The sequence below is a fragment of the Odocoileus virginianus genome, chromosome X (assembly GCF_023699985.2).
Source record: "Odocoileus virginianus isolate 20LAN1187 ecotype Illinois chromosome X, Ovbor_1.2, whole genome shotgun sequence".
In the NCBI taxonomy this organism is placed as follows: Eukaryota; Metazoa; Chordata; class Mammalia; order Artiodactyla; family Cervidae; genus Odocoileus; species Odocoileus virginianus.
Genome location: NC_069708.1, coordinates 25,073,724 through 25,098,323, shown reverse-complemented (window position 1 = coordinate 25,098,323; position 24,600 = coordinate 25,073,724). Strand labels below are relative to the sequence as shown.

General features: G+C 38.8%; 1 protein-coding gene across 7 annotated transcripts in view; it reads left to right on the top strand.

The window, feature by feature from the left end:
* Window positions 1-24,600, top strand: part of OPHN1 (oligophrenin 1) — a 623,734-nt gene that overhangs the window by 497,952 nt on the left and 101,182 nt on the right. For all 7 annotated transcript variants that reach the window (XM_070461909.1, XM_070461913.1, XM_070461912.1 and 4 more), the window contains one exon: window positions 11,109-11,268. In XM_070461909.1, the coding sequence (XP_070318010.1) occupies window positions 11,109-11,268 (160 nt within the window). The remainder of the gene's footprint in view (window positions 1-11,108; window positions 11,269-24,600) is intronic.

Below are 24,600 nucleotides of genomic sequence, written 5' to 3'. Positions count from 1 at the left end.
AGGACTGTAAACTTCTAATCTTGATGAGCTTCTCTGGTCTCTTTAAACTTGCCTCAGGTAGTTACTTGGATGATCCTCACTTGATTAGCAATTGTTCAAATCTGCCCTTTGAATACAAGGAAAGTCATGAAGGCTGGAGTTTGTCTATAAGTAATGAGTGACAAAAAAGGCTTCCATTCCTGGGATCCCCACAGGGTCTTGCTTGGTTTCAAGGACTGCTCACTTAGTGACAGACACTGACTCAATCTCACTCAGTTAAAAACTGAATAATATAATTCAATATTTCAGGTATATGCAATATTCAATACAGATAATATTCAAACATAAGAAACAGAAGGAATAGTACAAGGAACTTTCTCTCATATGCCTACTACCCATATTCAACAATTATCAACATGTAGCAAATCTTGTTTCATTTATATCCCTATTATTTATTATTTTCCCCTCCTCTATTTTATTTTGAAGGAAGTCTAAGACATTATATTATCCATAAGTATTTCAGTATGTATATTTAAGATTAAAATTCTTTGTACATATAAATTCAATATAATTTATCATATTTGAAAATAAATTGTTAGCAATTACTTAGTAGTATTAAATATTCTGTGATCAATTTTCCAGTAGTCTCAAATTTGTCATATGTTTTTTCTTTGAATCAGGATCCAAATAGCATCCACACATAGAAATCTTTTCTAATATTTTTTAAGTCTCTTAATCTCTAGCAGAACTCAGCAAGCACTTTCTGGAAAGGATTAGATAATGCATATTGAAGGTTTTGTGAGGTATATAAATAGCCATTAAAATATGTGGATGAATGGGCATAACTATTCTCCAGTAAAACTTTATCTACAAAAACAGACTGGATTTGGCTGAAGGGCCACAGTTTGGTGATTCCTTATCTATAGCAGTAGTTCTCAAACTTTTGTGTGTATCAGAGTCACTTGTGTGTGTATTAGTCACTTAGTCCGTCTCTTTGCAACCCCATGGACTCTAGCCTGCCAGGCTTTTCTGTCCAGCCATTGCCTTCTCCAGAGGATCTTCCCAAGCCAGGGATTAAACCCCAGTCTCCTGAACTGCAGGCAGTTCACCTGTGGCCATCTGAGCCACAAGGGAAGCCCATCACAATCACTTGGAGGGTTAGTAAAGAACACAGAGGCCAAGGTTTAATAGGATAGAGTCTCCAAGATTTTTTGTCATGTTCCTAATCTATAAGTTCCTTCTTTTGAATGAAATTATTTATTTATTTTTGGCTGTGCTGAGTCTTTTTTGCAACATGCAGTCTTGCTAGTTGCGGCAAATGGGGGCTACTCTCTAGTCACAGTACATGGACTTCTCATTGTGGTGGCTTCTCATCACAGAACACAAGCTCCAGAGTGAATAGCTTTCTGTAGTTATGCAGCATGTGAAATCTTCCGGGACTAAGAAATGAACCCTGCACATATGTCCCCTGCAGTGGCAGATTCTTTACTGCTATGTTTCAAGAGAGTGGATGAGTTGTGACTGGATGGTCATGTCCCACGCCTCAGGCAAGTCCCTGAGATGGCCACCAAGTGTGGGTTCTTGGCTTTGCACAGGAAAGAATTCAAGATCAAGACATAATAAAGAAAAAGAAAGTTTATTCAGGGAGATACACACTCCATAGACCCATAGACAGAGTGTGGGCCATCTTAGAAGGCAAGAGGAAAGAGAGAGAAAGTACAAGGTTGACAGTTTTTATAGGACTGGGTAATTTACAGGCTAATGAGTGGGAGGATTATTCCAGCTATTTTGGAAAGAGGTGGGGATATCTGGGAGTTGGCCTCTGCCCACTTTTTGAACTTTCATGGTCAGCCTCAGGACTGTCCTGGTGCCTGTGGTATGTCATGTAGCTTGCTGGTGTATTACAATGGGACTTCCCAGGTTGCTTGGTGGTAAAGAATATGCCTGCCAATGATGTAGATGTGGGTTCAATCCCAGGGTCAGGTTCGATCCCTGGAGGAGGAAATGGTAACCCATATCAGTTTTCTTGCCTGAAAAATCCCATGGACAGAGGAGCCTGGTGGACTGGAGTCCATAGGCTCACAAAGAGTCAGACATGCCTAAGTGACAGAGCACACATATATTACGATGAGCATATACTAAGGCTCAAGTTCTAGTGGAGGTCGACTTCCCACCATCTTGGACATACTTAGTTCCAGCCAATCTGCAGTGTCTTTGGACTATGTCATTCCTTCCTGCCCCATTCTTGTCTCCACTGGACCAATTTTGTTGTTGAGTCACTAAGTGGTGTCTGACTTTTTTGTGTACCCATGAATTATAGCTATCCAGGTTTCTCTGTCCATGAAATTCTCCAGGAAAGAATACTGGGTGGGTTCCCATTTCTTTCTCCAGGGGATCTTCCTGGCCCAGGGATCAAACTGGAGTTTCCTTCATTGCCAGGAGAATTGTTTACCAGTAAGTCACCAAGGAAGCCCCTCAGTTCAGTTCAGTTCAGTTCAGTCGCTCAGTTGTGTCCGACTCTTTGCGACCCCATGAACTTCAGCACGCCAGGCCTCCCTGTCTATCACCAACTCCCGGAGTCCAACCAAACCCATGTCCATTGAGTCAGTGGTGCCATCCAACCATCTCATCCTTCGTCCTCACCTTCTCCTCCCGCCCTCATTACTTCCCAGCATCAGGGTCTTTTCCAATGAGTCAGCTCTTCCCATCAAGTGGCCAAAGTATTGGAGATTCAGCTTCAACATCAGTGCTTCTGATGAACACCCAGGACTGATCTCCTTTAGGATGGACTGATTGGATCTCCTTGCAGTCCAAGGGACTCTCAAGAGTCTTCTCCAACACCACAGTTCAAAAGCATCAGTTCTTTGGTGCTCAGCTTTCTTTGTATTCCAACTCTCACATCCATACATGACCACTGGAAAAACCATAGCCTTGACTAGACGGAACTTTATTGACAAAGTAATGTCTCTGCTTTTTAATATGCTGTCTAGGTTGGTCATAACTTTCCTTCCAGGGAGTAAGCATCTTTTAATTTCTGCAGTCACCATCTGCAGTGATTTTGGAGCCCAGAAAAATAGTCAGCCACTGTTTCCACTCTTTCCCCATCTATTTGCCATGAAGTGATGGGAACGGATGCCATGATTAGTTTTTTGAATGGTGAGCTTTAAGCCAACTTTTTCACTCTCCTCTTTCACTTTCATCAAGAGGCTCTTTAGTTCTTCTTCACTTTCTGCCATAAGGGTGGTGTCATCTGCTTATCTGAGATTATTGATATTTCTCCCAGCAATCTTGATTCTAGTTTGTGCTTCCTCCAGCCCAGCATTTCTCATGATGTACTCTGCATATACGTTAAATAAGCAGAGTGACAATATACAGCCTTGACATACTCCATGTTGTTCCATGTCCAGCTCTAACTGTTGCTTCCTGACCTGCATACAGGTTTCTCAAGAGGAAGATCAGGTGGTCTGGTATTCCCATCTCTTTCAGAATGTTCCACAGTTGATTGTGATCCACAGAGTCAAAGGCTTTGGCGTAGTCAATAAAGCAGAAATATATGTTTTTCTGGAACTCGCTTGCTTTTTCGATTATCCAGCAGATGTTGGCAATTTGATCTCTAGTTCCTCTGCCTTTTCTAAAACCAGCTTGAACATCTGGAAGTTCACAGTTCACGTATTGCTGAAGCCTGGCTTGAAGAATTTTAAGCATTATTTTATTAACGTGTGAGATGAGTGCAATTGTGTGGTAGTTTGAGCATTCTTTTGGATTGCCTTTCATTGGGATTGGAATAAAAACTGACCTTTTCTAGTCCTGTGGCCACTGCTGAGTTTTCCAAATTTGCTGGCATATTGAGTGCAGCACTTTCACAGCATCGCCTTCCAGAATTTGAAATAGCTCAACTGGAATTCCATCACCTCCACTAGCTTTGTTTGTTTTGATGCTTCCTAAGGCCCACTTGACTTCACATTCCAGGATGTCTGGCTCTAGGCGAGTGATCACACCATCGTGGTTATCTGGGTCATGAAGATCTTTTTTGTACAGTTCTTCTGTGTATTCTTGCCACTTCTTCTTATCTTCTGCTTCTGTTAGGTCCCTACCATTTCTGTCCTTTCTTGAGCCCATCAGAAGTACTATTAGTTCCTTCTTCATATTTTTCTTTTTTCTTATAAATTTTTGTTAAAGAAAGCAGGTAATTTGTTCTTTAACATTTGTGATAATTGAATCAAGAGGCTTGCTCTGATTCAAGTTCTTTTTATTTGTTTTTTGAACGATTTGAATTTTTGTTTGTTTTTTCTTGTTGTTGTTGCTATTTTGGATTTTCCTTGAGAGGGTGTTTCGAGTAGGGAGGGCAAACATAATAAATGGTTCTATGTTCTTCCAACAGTAGATACATAATGTGTGGCTGTCTTTTTTTTTTTTTCTAATTATTTTCCAGAGAAGGACACTCTTAGAGTCTCTGAATGGCAGAGCCAAAAGGCTTTTTAAATTACACAATAATCTTCTTATTTTTGAGGTGAAGGAACAGATACCTAGGGATGGAAAAAGATATGCCCAAAGTCATATAACACATTACTGATGGAACCAGTTTAATGAAGTTATTCAGGTTTTGCTTTATTTTTTCATATTTGTTGAGGTATAATTGACAAATAAAAGTTGTATAATTTTTTTTATAACTTAAATACCATAATGATATTTGGTATATGTATATTCTATGAAATAGTTGCCATAATCTAATTATATGCCATGTTTGATCCCTGGTTTGTGAGGATTCCCTGGAGAAAGAAATGGCCACTCACTCCAGTTTTCTTGCCTGGGAAATTCCATGAATAGAAGAGCCTGACAGGCTATAATCCATGTAGTTGCAAAAGAGCTGGACACGACTAAGTGACTAAATAACAACATAACCTCATATAGTCACCATTTTATATCTTCCCTTCTTTCCATCCTCCTTTCCTTCCTCCCTTCTTCGTTTTCTTTCTTTTTAGTAAGAACACTTATGATATACCCTGTTAGTAAATTTCAAGAGCAAAATACAATATTGTTAACTGCATTCATATTGATATATATTAGATCTCCAAACTTACTCATCTTATATACCTGAAACTTTGTACTTCTTGACCAACATCTCCCCATTTTCCCACCACACTCCTCAGTCCCTGGCAACTACCATTCCCCTCTCTGTGTCTGGCTTATTTCACTTATCATAATGTCTTCCATGTTGATCTATGTTGTTGCAAATGGCAGGATTTCCTTCTTTTTAAAGGTGTATTGATAAGCCATTGTATGTATATCCTTATCTGTTTGTCCATCTAAAAACACAGGCTATTGTGACTAATGCTGCAATGAACATAGGAATACAGATATTCTCTTTGAGATTTTGATTTCATTTCCTTTGGATATGTACCTAGAACTGGGATTGCTGGATAATAAGGTAGTAATTTTGATTAGGTGATTTAGATCAGAGGTTATAAATTAAAATGTCTATAAAAACAAATCTTATGACCTCTTATCTAAACCATCCAATCAAAATTATTTTTTCTTAAACTGGAGGCTTCTTAAGCGCTGTGATTAGTCATTCAGTCATGTCCAACTCTTTGCAACCCCATGGACTGTAGCCCACCAGGCACTTCTGTCCATGGGGATTCCCCAGGCAGGAATATTGAAATGGGTTGCCATGCCTTCCTCCAGGGGATCTTCCCAAACTGGAATCAAACCCAGGTCTCTTGCATTACAGTCAGATTTTTTACTGTTTGAGTCACCAGTGAAGCCCTTCTTATAACCTCCCTATAATACCTGTTTCTTTGTTTTAAATTTGATGTTCAAGTATTTGTACCCATTTTTTCTAGTCTAAGTGAACTAGAGAATTTAAGATTTCTTTGCTCTCAATTCATGTTATCAACTCCTACCTAATTCACTACTCATGATGCCCTTATTTTTGGTTTCATTCATCTTATTAACCAAAAATTATGCCTTTTAATGGTTTTCAAAATGTATAATAAAAGGAGAGATATCAAATGGAAAGAAATCTCCCCAGAAAATAGAATAACTTTCAAATCTCATAAGAAAACCAAGAAGGAAAAGAATGTCCTAAATGAAATACCAAGAACATACATTAGAGAAATATAAGGTAGCTTTAGCTTAAAGAGGATCCCATAGGGGCTGATTTCTTGACAGGAACTGGATACTAGATAAGGAGGCAGTGGGATGCAATGAGATGACTTTAAGACTTGGAGCCCAACAGATATGGGTTTGAATCCCTGTATTGCCATGTACTCACAAATTGACCTTGACTAAGTGCTTTTCCCTCTGTGAAACTAGGCTTTAGAGATAAAACACTCTGCCTTTTGGAGTTATGGGATTAGGTGAACTGCATATTCAACCAAAGTAACTTTCTTTCAAAACTCTAAGAAGGAGATAAGCATTCATACATGCTGGAGGCTGTTGTCTCACTAGTGTCCTTGATTTGTTACTAGTGGTTTAGCCATTCTGGATACCTTGGTGGCAGAATGGAGGTGCTTTTCTGTTTTAACATCTAAACTATTCTGTCACTGAAGAATAAGGGTTAATTAATTGTGTAAGTATTTAAGGTTAAAAGGGATCCATCACCAGTCCAGCAATATCAAAGGCCAGTGAATAGTTATTGTTCATTATCATCTGAATGGTACCCAGCCTTGGGATTAACAGACTTCATTAGGATTTGTTTAAGGATTCAGTCCCTCTCAATTACCTACTCAGTGACTAGAGCCTGCCTCTTGATGCCAGTGAGTCTTTCAAGGGCCTTGATCTGGACAGGATTTTCAATTTGGTTTTCAGTGAGCTGTTCCACTCCCTCATCCCCCCAACTCACAACCAAAGTGACCAAAGGCCAAACAGCTTTTACTTGGCTGGCTTAACTACTACATGAAAGAGCACTAGAGTCCCTCAGTTCTATTAAAATAATTAATTAGTATCTGCTCTGTGTGAAGCACACACATACTTGGAAGTTATTTACCAACTAGTAGGAAAGGCAGATAGGATACCAAAAATTGCAACATGCTTGACTTACCAATGATGTCAATCAAGATGAGGACAGTGGGCTAAGAGAGCCCTGAAGAAGATGTCACCTAAAGTGAATCTCAAAGGATAAATAGATATTCTTTGGATATAGGAGGATGGAGATATTAGAAACAGAGGAAATAGCATGAAGCAAAGATATGGAGATCTGACATAACATAATATATCCAGAAAACCTTATCTAGGAAGTGTAGTATATGTGTCAACATTTTAGGATTCAGTAAATTAAAATGGACAGTTAGGGGTAAATTTAATTCAGATGACCATTATGACTATTTGGGGGCACAAATCCCTTAGAAGAAATGGAGTAGCCCTCATAGTCAGCAAAAGAGTCCAAAATGCAGTACTTGAGTGCAGTCTCAAAAATGACAGAATGATCTTGGTATATTTCCAAGCAAACCATTCAACATCACATTAGTCCAAGTGTATGCCCCAACCACTAATGCCGAAGAAACTGAGGTTGAACGGTTCTATGAAGACCTACAAGACCTTCTAGAACTAGCACCAAACAAGGATTTCCTTTTCAGCATAGGGGACTGGAATGCAAAAATATGGAGTCAAGAGATACCTGGAGCAACAGGCAAGTTTGGCCTTGGAGTACAAAATGAAGCAGGGCAAAAGCTAACAGAGTTTTGCCAAGAGAACGTACTGATCATAACAAATACCCTCTTCCAACAACACAAGAGACAACTCTACACATGGACATCACCAGATAATCAATACTGAAATCAGATTGATTATGTTCCTCCCAGCCAAAGATGGAGAAGTTCTATATAGTCAACAAAAACAAGACCTGGGGCTGACTGTGGCTCAGCTCATGAACTCCTTATTGAAAACTTCAGACTAAAATTGAAGAAAGTAGGGAAAAGCACTAGGCCATTCAACTATGACCTAAATGAAATCCCTTATGATAATACAGTGACAAATAGATTCAAGGGATTAGATCTGGTAGACAGAGTGCCTGAAGAAATGTGGATGGAGGTTTGTAACAATAAACAAGAGGTGGTGACCAAAACCATCCCAAAGAAAAATAAATGCAACAAGGCAAAATGTTGTCTGAGGAGGCCTTACAAATAGCTGAGGAAAGAAGAGAAGCAAACGGCAAAGGATAAAGGCAAAGATACACCCATCTGAATGCAGAGGTGCAGAAAATAGCAAGGAGAAAAAAGAAGGCCTTTTTAAATGATCAATGGAAGGAAGTAGAGGAAAGCAGTAAAATGGGAAAAAAACTAGCGATCTCTTCAAGAAACTTAGAGATATCAAGGGAACATTTCATGCAGAGATGGGCACAATAAAGGACAGAAACTGCAAGGAACTAACAGAAGCAGAAGTGGTTAAGAAGACATGACAAGAATACACAGAATAGCTTTACAAAAAGTGGTCTTAATGATTTGGATTACCACAATGGTGTGGTCACTCACCTAGAGCCAGACATACTGGAGTGTGAAGTCAAGAGGACCTTAAGAGGCATTACTATGAACAAAGCTAGTGGAGGTGATGGAATTTCAGCTGAGCTTTTCCAAATCCTAAAGGTGATGCTGTTAAAGTGCTTCACTTAATGTGCTAGCAAATTTGGAAAACTCAGCAGTGGCCACGGGCCTGGAAAAGGTTGGTTTTCTTTCCAATCCCAAAGAAGGGCAATGCTAAAGAATGTTCAAACAACCTCACAGTTACACTCCTTTCACATGCTAGGAAGGTAATGCTCAAAATCCTTCAAGCTAGTCTTCAGCAGTACATGAACCAAGAACTTCCAGATGTACAAGCTGGATTAAGAAAATGCAGAACAGTGATCATATTGTCAAAAACTGTTGGATCGTAGAAAAGGCAAGAAAATTCCAGAAAAACATCTTCTGCTTCATTGACTACTTGAAAGCATTTGACTGTATGGATCACATCAAATTGTCTAAAATTCTTAAAGAGATGGATGTACTCTGGTATACACACCTTACCTGCCTCTTGAGAAATTTGTATGCAGGTCAAGAAGCACCAGTTAAAACTGAACATGGAACAATGGATTGGGTCATAATTGGAAAATGAGTACATCAGGATGTATATTGCCATCCTGCTTATTTAACTTATATGCAGGGTATATCATATGAAATGCTGGGCTGAATGAATCATAAACTAGAATCAAGATTGCTAGGATTAATATCAACAACCTCACATATGCAGATGATACCGCCCTTATGGCAGAAAATGAAGAGGAACTAAAGAGCCTCTAGATGAGGTTGAAAGAGGAGAGTGAAAAGGCTGGCTTAAAACTCAACATTCAAAAATTAATATCATGACACTTGGTCCCATCTCTTCATGGCAAATAGATGAGGAAAAAATGGAAACAGCAGTGGATTTTATTTTCTTGGTCTCCAAGATCACTTTGGATGGTGACTGCAGCCTTGAAATTAAGACAGTTGCTCCTTGGAAAAAAAGCTGTGACAAACCTAGACAGCATCTTAAAAAGCAGAGTCCGTATGTCCACGCTATGGTTTTTCCATTAGTCATGTACAGATGTGACAGTTGTACCATAAAGAAGGCTGAGTACTAAAAAACTGATGCTTTCAAACTGTGGTGCTGGAGAAGACTCTTGAGAGTCTCTTGAATGGCAAGGATATCAAGCCAGTCAATCCTAAAGGAAATCAACCCTGAATATTCATTGAAAGGACTGATGCTGAAGCTGAAGCTCCAATACTTTGGCCACTTGAAGGGAGGAGCTTACTCATTAATAAAGACCTTGATTCTGGGGAAAATTGAGGGCAGGAGGAAAAGCAGGTGACAGAGAATGAGATGATTGGTTGGCATCACTGATTCAATTAACATAAATCTAAGCAAACTACAGGAGATAGTGAAGGACAGAGAAGCCAGACTTACTGTAGTCCACTGTAGCCTACCATAGACTGTAGCCTACAGGCTTCTCCATCCATGGGATTTTCCAGGCAAGAGTACTGGAGTGGGTTGCCATTTCCTTCCCCAGGGGATCTTCCCAACCCAGGGATCGAACCCAGGTCTCCCACATTGCAGGCAGATGCTTTACCCTCCGAGCCATCAGGGAAGCCCAGTTACTACAGTCCATGGGGTTGCAAAGAGTCAGATACCACTTAGAGACTGAACAATAACAACATATGGGTGTTATATGTCTGCATTTTTTAGATGGAGCCTCCTGGAGAGGTCATTATAATAGTAAATCCTTCTAATTAAATATTTCCAGGATACCTTTCTAACACAAGTTAGCTCTATTTCACAACCCTCTGAGATGGATACTATGTTCATAGTGGGGAAGCTTAAGCCCAGAGAGGTTTGGTCACCAATACTCACTGTTGCACATCTAATGGGTGACAGTGCTGGGATTAAAACCCAGGTCAGCTTCAGAGCCCAGACTGTGCATTGAGATTGGAAGTAGGTGTCAAGTTACTGAAGAGTTTAATTGCTACTTTAAGGACAATTGGCAGTGTCCTATAAGTAATAGGAAGCCACTAAAGGTAATTTAAGTAAAGAACATAATTAAGGACCAGAAAATTTTGGATTACAGGCCCTTCAGTAATCAAGCTAACTGATTATGGCTTCAGCCAAATCTCTTTCATTCATTGGATCTCTATTTTCTCGTCTATAAAGTAAGGGCAATGCAAAAGTGCTGTTCTTAAGGATCTCTTTTGGTTCTTAGAGCTCTTTGCCTCTTAGCTAGAGCTGAGGAAGAGACTAGATTCTTGACTGATAAGAGGGATAGGCACTTTCTCTCTGTGCTTTTTAATTATATATGTTTTGTACATACTGTAACTCTTGCTCTGGAGTGCCATCTTGCTTCTCACCTGTCTTTCCAAACACTATAGCCATCTACTCCCCTTCTCATGACTTGTACAGTGCTATGAACTAAGTTAGCTATGTTTCACTTTGGCCCCTAATTATATACTATCTTGTATTCTTTGCTAGTTGCTTTCTTTGTAATCTTTTCTTACCATTTATATTTTGGAACTCTCCTTTTCTTTTGCTTTGTAGTTTCTCTTACACCCTAAAGCATCTAACACAGTTTTAGTTACAAGAGAGTCTTGGAAAAAATCTTATTAATCATTTTCTTTCTCTTCTGGCAGTGTGTGTGAACACAGCAAAGAGAATCTTATGACCCCCTCTAACATGGGGGTGATCTTTGGGCCCACTCTCATGAGAGCTCAGGAGGACACTGTGGCTGCCATGATGAACATCAAATTCCAGAATATTGTGGTGGAAATCCTAATTGAGCACTGTGTCAAGGTATGTATTTCCTGTCCTCACCATCATTCCTCCAAACATGTGACACTTTCCCCTAGCCAGTTTTTAAAGCTGTGTCTTCTCTCTGGCTCAAGTTACTATGGAAGAAAATTCCATATGATACAGTGACATTTACTAGCATTGCTGACCTTGTGAAATTCATTTATTCAACAAACATTGCTTGAGCATTCAACTATTTTGTTGTCACGCTCCATGCAAGAATGTATAGAAGAAGAAAAGCATCACTGTTCACACCTTTAAGGAATTGATAGTATAATATAGAGACAATTATGTAAACAAAGGAAAGTGATAGGTGTAAAAATGGTATGTGTACAATCAATTAAACCATAAAGAAAGCAATATTTATGCTTATTTAAATCTAATCACATTCTGAAAGAATTTAAGGTGTTATATTTTATGGTATGTAAAATATGAGGTAGTGTACATTATAATTAGGTCAAATCAAAAATGAAAAATAATGATACAAACAGAAAATAAACCCAAGGATGAAGCTAGACAAGAAATACTTATTGACAAGTCATATACACTTGCTATGAATGACCCTACATTTGACTCTTAGCTTTCTAGCACCCAGTACCTTCTTAGCAGAGCACAATTCAATAAAAAAGTTTCTTTATGGGGAGGGGACTGGAGATACAGTCCAGGCGGTATGTACAGTTCAAATCCAAGCTCTTAGGATAGGATACATTAGGTAAGATACATAGATTAAGCTGCTAAGACACCATAACAGTTTTAAGACATTTATTTATTGGTTCTATAATGGTTCAGCAAGTTGGTCCAGGCCTGATATGGTGATTTGACAAGGACTATAACCCAGGTTACTTCTTTGTTGTCCTGTCATCCCTAAGGTGCTGCTCCATGTACATGAACAAATACCTTCTACATTATATCAACTGAGAGGGCTGAAAGAAAGGAAGTGGAGTATATAGCTGTTTCCTTTAAGGCAATGACCTGGAAGTCTCACATATTACTTTCATTTACATACCATTTATCAGAACTTAATCTCATGGTCACATCTAGCTATAAGAGAAGCAGGGAAATTTAGTTTTTATTTGGGGCAGCCTTGTGTCCAGCTAAGACTTTAGTTTTTGTTTTGGTTTTTTTTTTTTTGGTTTTTTTTTTACTAAAAGAAATAGAGAATGGATTTTGGAGAACAATTGATATTCTCTGCCATATTATCTTTGTTACATTAAACAATGTAACTTCTCTGGTAGTCATTTTTTTTTCAGCTGAAATGTGAAGGTGATAATAAACACATGCTGTGTGATAGTTGGGCTTCCCAGGTGGCTCAATAGTAAAGAATCTACCTGCCAATGCGAAGCTGCAGGAGACTCTGGTTCAGTTCCTTAGTCAGGAAGATCCCCTGGAGGAGGAAATGGCAACCCACTCCAGTGTTCTTGCCTGGAGAATCCCATGGATGGAGGGGCCTGGTGGGCTGCAGTCTAGCAAAGAGTTGGACATGACTAAGCAACACACACACAGGGGTTCAGGAGGTATGGGGTGGTAATGATGCAATAATGACAATAGTTCAGCAGGAATGAGAGAGAAACAACTCTTTGAATATATATATATTTTTTTATTTTTTTTTTGCATCAGTCAATTCAGTTGCTCAGTCGTGTCTGACTCTTTGCAACCCCATGGACTGCAGCACGCCAGGCTTCCCTATCCATCACCAACTCCTGGAGCTTACTCAAACTCATGTCCATAGAGTCAGTGATGCCATCCAACAATCTCATCTTCTGTTGTCCCCTTCTCCTCACGCCTTCAATCTTTCCCAGCATCAGGGTCTTTTCCAATGAGTCAGTTCTTCACATCAGGCGGCCAAAGTACTGGAGTTTCAGCCTCAGCATCAGTCCTTCCAATGAATATTCAGGACTGATTTCCTTTAGGATGGACTGGTTGGATCTCCTTGCAGTCCCAGGGACTCTCAAGAATCTTCTCCAACACCGCAATTCAAAAGCATCTGTTCTTTGGCGCTCAGCTTTCTTTCTTTTTTTTTTTTTTTTTTATTAGTTGGCGGCTAATCACTTTACAATATTGTAGTGATTTTTGTCATACATTGACCTGAATCAGCCATGGTTTTACATGTATTCCCCATCCCGATCCCCCCTCCCACCTCGCTCTCCACCCGATCCCTCTGGGTCTTCCCAGTGCACCAGGTCCGAGCACTTGTCTCATGCATCCAACCTGGGCTGGTGATCTGTTTCACCCTAGATAATATACATGTTTTGATGCTGTTCTCTTGAAACATCCCACCCTCGCCTTCTCCCACAGAGTACAAAAGTCTGTTCTATACATCTGTGTCACTTTTTCTGTTTTGCATATAGGGTTACTGTTACCATCTTTCTAAATTCCATATATATGTGTTAGTATACTGTATTGGTGTTTATCTTTCTGGCTTACTTCACTCTGTATAATGGGCTCCAGTTTCATCCATCTCATTAGAACTGATTAAAATGAATTCTTTTTAATGGTTGAGTAATATTCCATGGTGTATATGTACCATAGCTTCTTTATAGTCCAGCTCTCACATCCATACATGACTACTGGAAAAACCATAGCCTTAACTAGAAGGACCTTTGTTGGCAAAGTAATGTCTCTGCTTTTTAATATGCTCTCTAGGTTGGTCATAACCTTTCTTCCAAGGAGCAAGTGTCTTTTAATTTCATGACTGCGCTCACCATCTACAGTGATTTCGGAGCCCCCCAAAATAAAGTTTGACACTGTTTCCACTGTCTCCCCATCTATTTCCCATGAGGTGATGGGACCAGATGCCATAATCTTAGTTTTCTGAATGTTGAGCTTTAAGCCAACTTTTTCACTCTCCTCTTTCACTTTCATCAAGAGGCTTTTCAGGTCCTCTTCACTCTCTGCCATAAGGGTGGTGTCATCTGTATATCTGAGGTTATTGATATTTCTCCTGGCAATCTTGATTCCAGCTTGTGCTTCTTCCAGCCCAGCGTTTCTCATGATGTACTCTGCATATAAGTTAAATAAGCAGGGTGACAATATACAGCCTTGAGGTACTCCTTTTCCTATTTGGAACCAGTCTATTGTTCCATGTCCAGTTCTAACTGTTGCTTCTTGACCCAAATTTCTCTGGAGACAGGTCAGGTGGTCTGGTATTCCCATCTCTTTAAGAATTTTCCACAGTTTGTTGAGATCGACACAGTTAAAGGCTTTGGTGTAATCAGTAAGCAAAAGTAGATAGTTTTCTGGAACTCTCTTGCTCTTTTGATGATCCAACGAATGTTGGAATTTTTTTTTTTTTTTGCATAGGTCTAACTTATGAAATCATAGTATTGTTTCATGTACTCAAACTAAATAAATAAAAAAAATCAACCTGACAGTTGGAAGAACCCAAAGTGAAGCACAAAAAGTAACAAATCAACCTAATTATATTACAAATGAGGAACATAGCTATACAGAAAAGAATGGGAAGAACTAGACAAATTAATTTTGGAAAGCAGGATTTCTACTGTATATTTTAGGACTAAAGATGAAAAAGAACTTTATACAAGCACAGCCCTGATTGGTAAATATATCCCTCACAGGGATATGAGTTAGTAAGTCTGAAACTAATATACTTACATTGTGGGTTTAAATAAATAAGTAAATATATTATGAATAATGAAAACTAGATTTCTTGCTATTGAAGAATAACATTTCAAATGAGCAAAGAAGAAATGCTAAAATTATCACTGTAGTATTGAATTGGAATCAAAGCTGTCTGTTTTTAAAACTCATGTTTTACAAATGTACAGATAGATACAAAAGTAAATATAGGTAAATATTTGTGTGTTCATAGAATACCTAGAAGCAATGCCAGTCTAGTAACAATGAACTCACTTAGAACACAGGCCTTGCTTTCTAAATAACATTCTCCTATAAAATAAACTATGTTTCTTGGAAAAATAGCAAATTCCAGGGATGTGAAAGGGAAAAATATGAGACTGGAATATATTATGTGCCAAAAAGTAAGGGAGTACTAAAAAAAATTACAGAAATATGATAAAAGAACATGGGAGCCAACACGAAACTGATCCCAGTGGTCAAAGTGGGAATACTTGAGCAACAAGACAAATAAGGATATTCCTGGACCATAGCCCATAGAATAGAATAAGTATCTATGATCCTATACTGATATAAACTAACAAATGCACACACACAATGGAGAAAGAATAGCTTGCTCTTACAATAAACTATCATTTAAAACAAGACATGAGCAAAGTGGAAAATTACTACAATATATGCAACAGTCATTTGTGGGTGTGCATCATCAACAAAGACTAAAAATAGCGGGTGAAAATGTGGCAAGAATCACGATGTATGCATAGCCTCGAATATCTCACTTCAAGATATCTATTAATGATAATGGGAAAAATAATGTCTTTACAGTAGATAATATCTTTACTGGCATCACCAGTAGTAAGATATAGCAACATCTTATAATATTAGTATGATTCACTGAGAGGTGTTCAGCATCACTTCTTCCCCAAAATGTTTAACCTAAATATATTCATGAGAAGACATCAGAAAAACCCAAGTTGAGTGAATCCTATAAAATAACTGACAAGTTGTATGTATCTTACCATGTAATTTAACATTTTTATAGGTTTGGTGGTACTAAGATGTGGACATCTTTAGGGTCATTATTCTGTCTGCTACAGTTCACTCTCTGGCCTCAAAAGATTTACATCAATTTTATTTCAACTTCTCCCAAATTCTTAACTGACTATAGCATCAATTCAAGTCCAAAATTTCACCTAATTATCATCTGCTCAAAAGTCCCAAATCTCATCATCTGAATCATCCAAGTTGGGTATGATAAGTCTCTTGCTATGATTCATTGTAGGGTAAAATTCCTTACTCTCTATTCACCTGTGAATCTAAAAAACAACCTATTTGCTCCCAAAATACAGTAATAGGATAGGTTCAGTTCAGTTCAGTCTCTCAGTCTTGTCTAATTCTTTGCAACCCCATGAATTGCAGCACACCAGGCCTCCCTGTCCATCACCAACTCCTGGAGTTTACCCAAACTCATGTCCATCGAATCAGTGATGCCATCCAGCCGTCTCATCCTGTCATCCCCTTCTCCTCCTGCCCCCAATCCTTCCCAGCATCAGGGTCTTCCAATGAGTCAACTCTTCGCATGAGGTAGCCAAAGTATTGGAGTTTCAGCTTCAGCATCAGTCCTTCCAATGAACACGCAGGACTGATCTTCTTGAGGATGGTATAGGATAACAAGCACAAAAATAAACTCAAAATGGATTAAAGATCTAAATGTAAGAACAGAAACTATAAAACTCCTAGAGGAGAACGTAAGCAAAACACTGTCCAACATAAATCACAGCAGGATCCTCTATGACCCACCTTCCAGAATATTGGAAATAAAAGCAAAAATAAGCAAATGGGACCTAATTAAACTTAAAAACTTTTGCACAACAAATGAAACCATACACAAGGTGAAAAGACAGCCTTCAGAATGGGAGAAAATAATAGCAAACGAAGCAACAGACAAAGGATTAATCTCAAAAATATACAAGAAACTCCTGCAGCTCAATGCCAGAAAAATAAATGACCCAATCAAAAAATGGGCCAAAGAACTAAACAGACATTTCTCCAAAGAAGACATACAGATGGCTAACAAACACATGAAAAGATGCTCAACATCACTCATTATCAGAGAAATGCAAATCAACACCACAATGAGGTACCATTACATGCCAGTCAGGATGGCTGCTATCCAACAAGTCTACAAGCAATAAATGCTGGAGAGGGTGTGGAGAAAAGGGAACCCTCTTACACTGTTGGTGGGAATGCAAACTAGTACAGTCACTATGGAGAACAGTGTGAAGATTTCTTAAAAAACTGAAAATAGAACTGCCATATGACCCAGCAATCCCACTCCTGGGCATACACACAGAGGAAACCAGATCTGAAAGAGACACGTGCACCCCAATGTTCATCATAGCACTGTTTATAATAGCCAGGACATGGAAGCAACCTAGATGCCCATCAGCGGATGAATGGATAAGGAAGCTGTGTTACATATACACCATGGAATATTACTCAGCCATTAAAAAGAATTCATTTGAATCAGTTCTAATGAGATGGATTAAACTGGAGCCCATAATACAGAGTGAAGTAAGCCAGAAAGATAAACACCAATACAGTATACTAACACATATATATGGAATTTAAAGAGATGTTAACGATAACCCTATATGCAAAACAGAAAAAGAGAGACAGATGTATAGAACAGACTTTTGGACTCTGTGGGAGAAGGCAAGAGTGGGATGTTCTGAGAGAATAACATAGAAGCAAGTATACTCTCAAGGGTGAAACAGATCACCAGCCCAGTTTGGATGCATGAGATAAGTGCTCAGGGCTGGTGCACTGGGAAGATCCAGAGGGATGGGATGGGGAGGGAGGCGGGAGGGGGGATCGGGATGGGGAACACATGTAAATCCATGGCTGATTCATGTCAATGCATGGCAAAAACTACTACAGTATTGTAAAGTAATTAGCCTCCAACTAATAAAAATAAATGAAAAAAAAAAAGATATTCCCATTCCAAAAGGGAGAAAATGGAAGGGAAAAAAAATGAGTCACCAGTATCAAGTAATCTTGAGGTCTAGTGGGCAAATTCCTTTAGATCTCAAGGCCTGGAATAACCCTCTGTGAATGTGGCTTAATCCTTTCAGCTTGCAGCTCCTCCCTCTTAGTCATCCTTCTTATTTTGTGAAAGTAGCTGTGTGTTTGAGGCTGAGTAGTTTTATCAGCCTGCTTCTTGCTTGTAGAATTATGGGGGTCTGAGAGCCTTCTTTTTATTTCATCTTATCTCTGTCCCTTTTTGGCAAGCTGGCAGTGTTTATATTGGTATAACATCCTCGACATTTTGTGGGTCCCCCAAGTATGTCATTGAGATTCATTCAATTTGGCAAGAGGATCCTCCACAAGTCATTCTTAAATAATTGCCTTAACTGTCCATCCCCTCTCTAATTATGGTTTCTACTAAGATAGCTGAAGGGGTCCATGAGTCATGTCAACTTTAAAAAAAGATTCACTATGTGAGAGTTGTGAATTAAGTTTTATCTGGAGGCAAAATGATCACTGCAGTCCGAGAGACAGCACCTCAGATCACTCTGAGAAACTGCTCCAAAGAGGTAGGGGAAGGGATGTCAATATATGTGATTTTGGTGAAGGGGAAATTCATACAATCAAACATTTATCTTACAAAAGTTTTTCTGCTAGTCACGAAGAGCTAATGTCACCATGAAAGGATTTAATGTTTTTCTAGATATGAGGAGATGCGAGGATTGGCTTCATAAACTCAGTTCCTGAAAATATCTAACCATCTATAAACCAGTTCTACCAGTTTTCCTGGAACACAAAGTGCCCATTCTTGTTATTCAGCCTGAACTTCCTTCAGGGTGTGTGGAAGGTGAACAGCTTCAACAGCACAGGATTCAGTCTTCTCAGAGGCAGATGGCAAATGCTCTTGGCAAGCACCAATTGACAGTCACATACCTCATCTCTTTAAAGAGCCCCCTAGACCCCCTGGAGGAGGGCACAACAACCCACTCCAGTATTCTTGCATGGAGTATCCCATGGAGATAGGGGCCTGGTGGGCTATGGTCCATAGGGCTGGAAAGAGTTGGACATGACTGAAGCAACTTAGCATGCACACATGAATTGTATAACTGAATACTGCAATCTTTTGACACTCTGAACCACTAGCAAAAGACTGTCCAGCGCCACCCTTTGCTTTCTCTCAGAACATGCCTTCCTGACAATAAATCTCCTGATTTTGGCGTTTTTTGCAGTCTGCATAGGCTGAGAATTTCCTAATAGTCCTAGAAGTCCTAGTTCCTTTTTGCTTAAAAGTCCTTGCCTCAGTTTATCTCCTCACACATTTTACTATATGCAGCAAGAAGAAGCCAAGCAATACCTGTAATACTTTTCTTGGAAATCTCAGCTAAATAGCCAAGTTAATGGCTTACAAGTTCTGCTTCCCACCTAACTGTACAACACAATTAAACTAAGTTTTCTGCTGTATATAACAAGGATCCCCTTTCCCCTCAGTTTCTAATAACATGTTCATTATTTCCTTCTGAGTCTTCAACAGCAGCACTGTTAACATCCATATTTCTATGAAGAGTCTGCTTATAATAATTTGAGTGTTCCCTTAGGGGCTTCCCAAGTGGTTTAGTGGTAAAGCATCCACCAGCCAATGCAGGAGATGTGGGTTCGATATCTGGGTCAGGAAGATCCCCTGGAGGAAAAAGTGGCAGCCCACTCCAGTATTCTCACCAGAAAAATCTCATGGACAGAGTAGCCTGGTGGTCTACAATCCATAGGGTCACAAAGAGTCAGATACAACTGAGCATATGTTACGTCAGTATATATTTTTCTCTATTGTGCTCCTCACTTACTTCTGAGCCCTCACTAGCAGAATTGTTAATATGCACCTTTTAACAGTTTGTTCAAAGCAGTCAAGACTGTTTCTGACATGCTCCTCTAAATTCTTCCAGCATCTTCTCACTGCCCATTACAAAGCAACTTCCACATGTTTTTCAGTTTTTATTTTATTTTTAATTGGAGGATAATTGCTTTACAATATTGTGTTGGTTTCTGCCACACATCAACATGAATCAGCCATAGGTATATATATATATCCCCTCCCTCTTGAACATCCCTCCCACCTCCCACTTCATCCCACCCCTCTAGGTTGTCACAGAGCACTGGATTTTAGCTTCTTCGTCATACATCAAGTTCCCACTGGCTATCAATTTTACATATGGTTATGTATATATTTCGGTGCTACTCTCTCAATTCATTCCACCCTCCCCTTCCCCCAGTGTGTCCACAAGTCTGTTCTTTATGTCTATGTCTCCTCTGTTGCCTGCAAATAAGTTCATCAGTATTGTCTTTTTAGATTCCATATATATATATATATTTTTTTTTTCTTTCTTTCTGACTTACTTCACTCTATATAGTAGGTTCTAGGTTCATCCACCTCATTAGAACTGACTCAAATGGATTCCTTTTTATGGCTGAGTAACATTCCATTGTATATATACCACAACTTCTTTATCAATTCATCTGTCGATGGACATCTAGGTTGTTTCCATGCCCTAGCTACTGTAAATAGTCCTGTGATGAACATTGGGGCACGTGTGTCTTTTTCAATTATGGTTTCCTAAAGCCAATAGGGAAGCCCCCAAAGATGCTCAACATCACTAATTATTAGGGAAATACAAATCAAAACTACAATGAGGTATCACTTCATACGGGTCAGAATGGTCATCATCAAAGTGTCTACAAACAATACATGTTGGAGAGGGTGTGGAGAAAAGAGAATCCTTTTGTACTGTTGGTGGGAATGTAAATTGATATAGCCAGTATGGAGAGTCTTTTTTTAAAGTTTTGACTTCCATAGTTTTAAGTATTCTTTTTACAAAAGCATACTACTTCCAGGCATCAAAATTTATATTAATTTCCTATTGCTGTTGTAACAAATTAGTACAAAATTTGTGACTTCAGTTCAGTTCAGTAATTCAGTTGTGTCCGACTCTTTGTGACCCCATGGACTGCAGCACACCAGGCCTCCCTGTCCATCACCAACTCCCGGAGTTTGCTCAAACTCATGTCCATAGAGTCGGTGATGCCATCCAACAATCTCATCCTCTGTTGTCCCCTTCTCCTTCAACCTTCAATCTTTCCCAACATCAGAGTCTTTTCCAATGAGTCAGTTCTTCGCATCAGGTGGCCAAAGTATTGCAGTTTCAGCTTCAGCACCAGTCCTTCCAATAAATATTCAGGACTGATTTCATCCCTTTAGAATTGAATGGTTTGATCTCCTTGTAGTCCAAGGGGCTCTCAAGAGTCTTCTCCAACACCACAGTTCAAAAGCATCAATTCTTTGGCACTCAGCTTTCTTTATAGTCCAACTCTCACATCCATACATGACTACTGGAAAAACCATAGCTTTGACTAGATGGACATTTGTTGGCAAAGTAATGTCTCTGCTTTTTAATAAGCTGTCTAGGTTGGTCATAACTTTTCTTCCAAGGAGCAAGCGTCTTTTAATTTCATGGCTGCAGTCACCATCTGCAGTGATTTTGGAGCCCCCCAAAATAATTTGTTGTAACTTAAAACAGATCCATTATCTTAATACTTCTGGATGTCAGAAGGATAAACTTTGTTCATGGTGCTGTGTCTCTCTTTCCTATCCTTTTCATCTTCTGGAAGCCTCCTGCATTCTTTGGTTTGTAGACCTGTCCTTGATCTTCAAAGCATATAATTTCTCTCTCCCTCATTTTTATTCCCACTATTACTCTTACTGTCTCACTCACTTATTTTTGCCTCTGTCATCACATCTGATGATACCTGATGATATTTTCTCTCTGAATCTCCTGCATCTCTCTTATAAGTACCCTGTTATTGTAATGGGCCTATCCAGATAATCCAAGATAATATTCCCACCTCAAAATCCTTATCTTATTCATATCTACAAAGTCTCTTTTTCTATGTAAGGTAACATACTAACAGGTACCGGGGATTAACACATGATCATCTTGAGTATCATTATTCTGTGTACCACACCAGTACTCTTAGAAAGTCTTAGTCGTGAAAGACAGAGAGGCTGAGGAACTACCACAGACTGGAGAAGACAAAGGTAACATGACAATTTAATGCTTTATGGGGGCTTGGATTATATCCTAAACCATAAAAGAATGACATTAATGTGAAAACTAACAAAATTCAAATAAAATCTGTGGATTAGATAATATTATTGTACTAATATTAATGTCTTGGTTTTGATAATTGCACAATGGTTATGTAAGATGTTGACTTTAAAGGAATTTGTATAAAGGTTATACAGAAACTGTAATATTTTACAATTTTTCTATAAGTCTAAAATCATTTCAAATTAAAACATTTAAAAAAGATTTTATTGATGTGTCCTGGCACCATCCTGTTTCCTCACATAATTGATAAACTTGGTTATTCCCAAATATTTTAATATCATTCAGCTCATAAGTGAATAATTATATTTCATTTAAAAAAAGATTTTTAAATTATAGATTAAATTTAATATCTTTTCATACATTTATTGGTTGTTTTATTAATTCACTAGGGCTATAGTAACAAAATGCCACATATAATATAGCTTAAATGACATAATTTGTAAGTCAAGATGCTGGGATGACTGGTTTCTCCTCAGGCTTCTCTCATTGGTTGCTTTCTCACTGTGTCCTCATGCAGACTCATCCACATGTATGTGTCTCTCTAGTGTCTCTTCTTTATCTTAAAAGGACACCAGTCATATTGGCTGGGGCTCAACCTATATGACCTTAAGGTAATTTGGAGCCCCTATCTCCAAATACAGTCACATTAAGGGTAAAGCCTTTAAGATATGAATTTTGAGGGGATACATTTCAGGCCTTAACAACTGTCCATTTCAGTTGAGAGATGGTGTGACACATTGTTTTTATTGGATTGACATTTGAATGTATGCCTTTCCTTCTTGTGCACTCATTTAACCCTCAATCACTGAAAACTCTACTTTACAATAGTGGTTACCTCTGTGAGAGTAAAGGGAGTACAACTGGTAAATGTTGTTGCTCTTAAAGTGAGTGGTGGTTTCACAAAATATTTTAATCTTATCTACATAGAATATTTCATATTCATTTAAAATATTTAATGAGAGATGAGGAAATGAAGGGAATGGCAAACCAGTATTCTTGCCTTGAGAACCCCATGAACAGTAGGAAAAGGCAAAAAGATAGGATACTGAAAGATGAACTCCCCAGGTTGGTAGGTGCCAAATATGCTATTAGAGCTCAGTGGAAAAATAACTCCAGAAAGAATGAAGAGACAGAGCCAAAGCAAAAACAACACCCTGCTGTGGATGTGACAGGTGATGGAAGTAAACTCTGATGCTTTAAACAGCAGTATTGCATAGGAGCCTGGAATGTTAGATTCATGAATCAAGGCAAATTGGAAGTGGTCAAACAGAAAATGGCAAGAGTGAACATCAACATTTTAGGAATCAGTGAACTAAAATGGACTGGAATGGGTGAATTTAACTTAGATGACCATTATATCTACTACTGGGGGCAAGAATCCCTTAGAAGAAATGGAGTAGCCACCATAGTCAACAAAAGAGTCTGGAATGCAGTATTTGGATGCAATCTCAAAAATGACATAATGATCTCTGTTCATTTCCAAGGCAAATCATTCAACATCAGAGTAATACAAGTCTATATCCTGACCAGTAATGCTGAAGAAGCTGAAGTTGAGCAGTTCTATGATGACCTACAAGACCGTATAGAACTACCCCCCACAAAAGACATCCTTTTCATTATAGGGGACTGGAATGCAAAAGTAAGAAATGAAGAGATACCTGGAGTAACAGGTAAATTTGGCCTTGGAGTACAAAACAAAGCAGTTCAAAGGCTAACAGAGTTTTGCCAAGAGAATGCACTGGTCACAGGATACACTCTTCCAACAAGACAAGAGAAGACTCTACACATGAACATCATCAGATGGTCAATACTGAAATCATATTGATTATATTCTTTGCAGCCAAAGTTGGAAAAGCTTTATACATTCAGCAAAACCAAGACCGGTATCTCCATATTCCCAAATTCAGACTTAAATTGAAGAAAGTAGGGAAAACCACTAGACCATTCAGGTATGACCTAAATCAAATCGCTTAGGATTATACAGGGAAGCGAGAAATAGATTCAAGGGATTAGATCTCATAGACAGAGTGCCTGAAGAACTCTGGACAGAGGTCTGTGACATTGTACAGGAGGCAGGGATCAAGACGATTCCCAAGAAAAAGAAATGCATAAAGGCAAAATGGTTGTCTGAGGAAGTCTTATAAATAGCTGAGAAAGGAAAAGACATTAAAAGCAAAGGAGAAAAGGTAAGTTATACCAATTTGAATGCAGAGTTCCACAGAATAGACAGGAGAGATAAGAAAGCCTTCCTCAGTGATCAATGCAAAGAAATAGAGGAAAACACTAGAGTGGGAAAGACTAGAGATCTCTTCAAGAAAATTAGAGATACCAAGGGAACATATCATGCAAAGAAGGGCACAATAAAGGAGAGAAATGGTATGGAACTAACAGAAACAGAAGATATTAAGAAGAGGTGGCAAGAATACACAGAAAAACTATACAAAAAAAATATCTTCATGACCCAGATAACCACGATGGTGTAATCAGTCGCATAGAGCCAGACATCTTGGAATGAGAAGTCAAGTGGGCCTTTGGAAACACCACTACGAACAAAGCT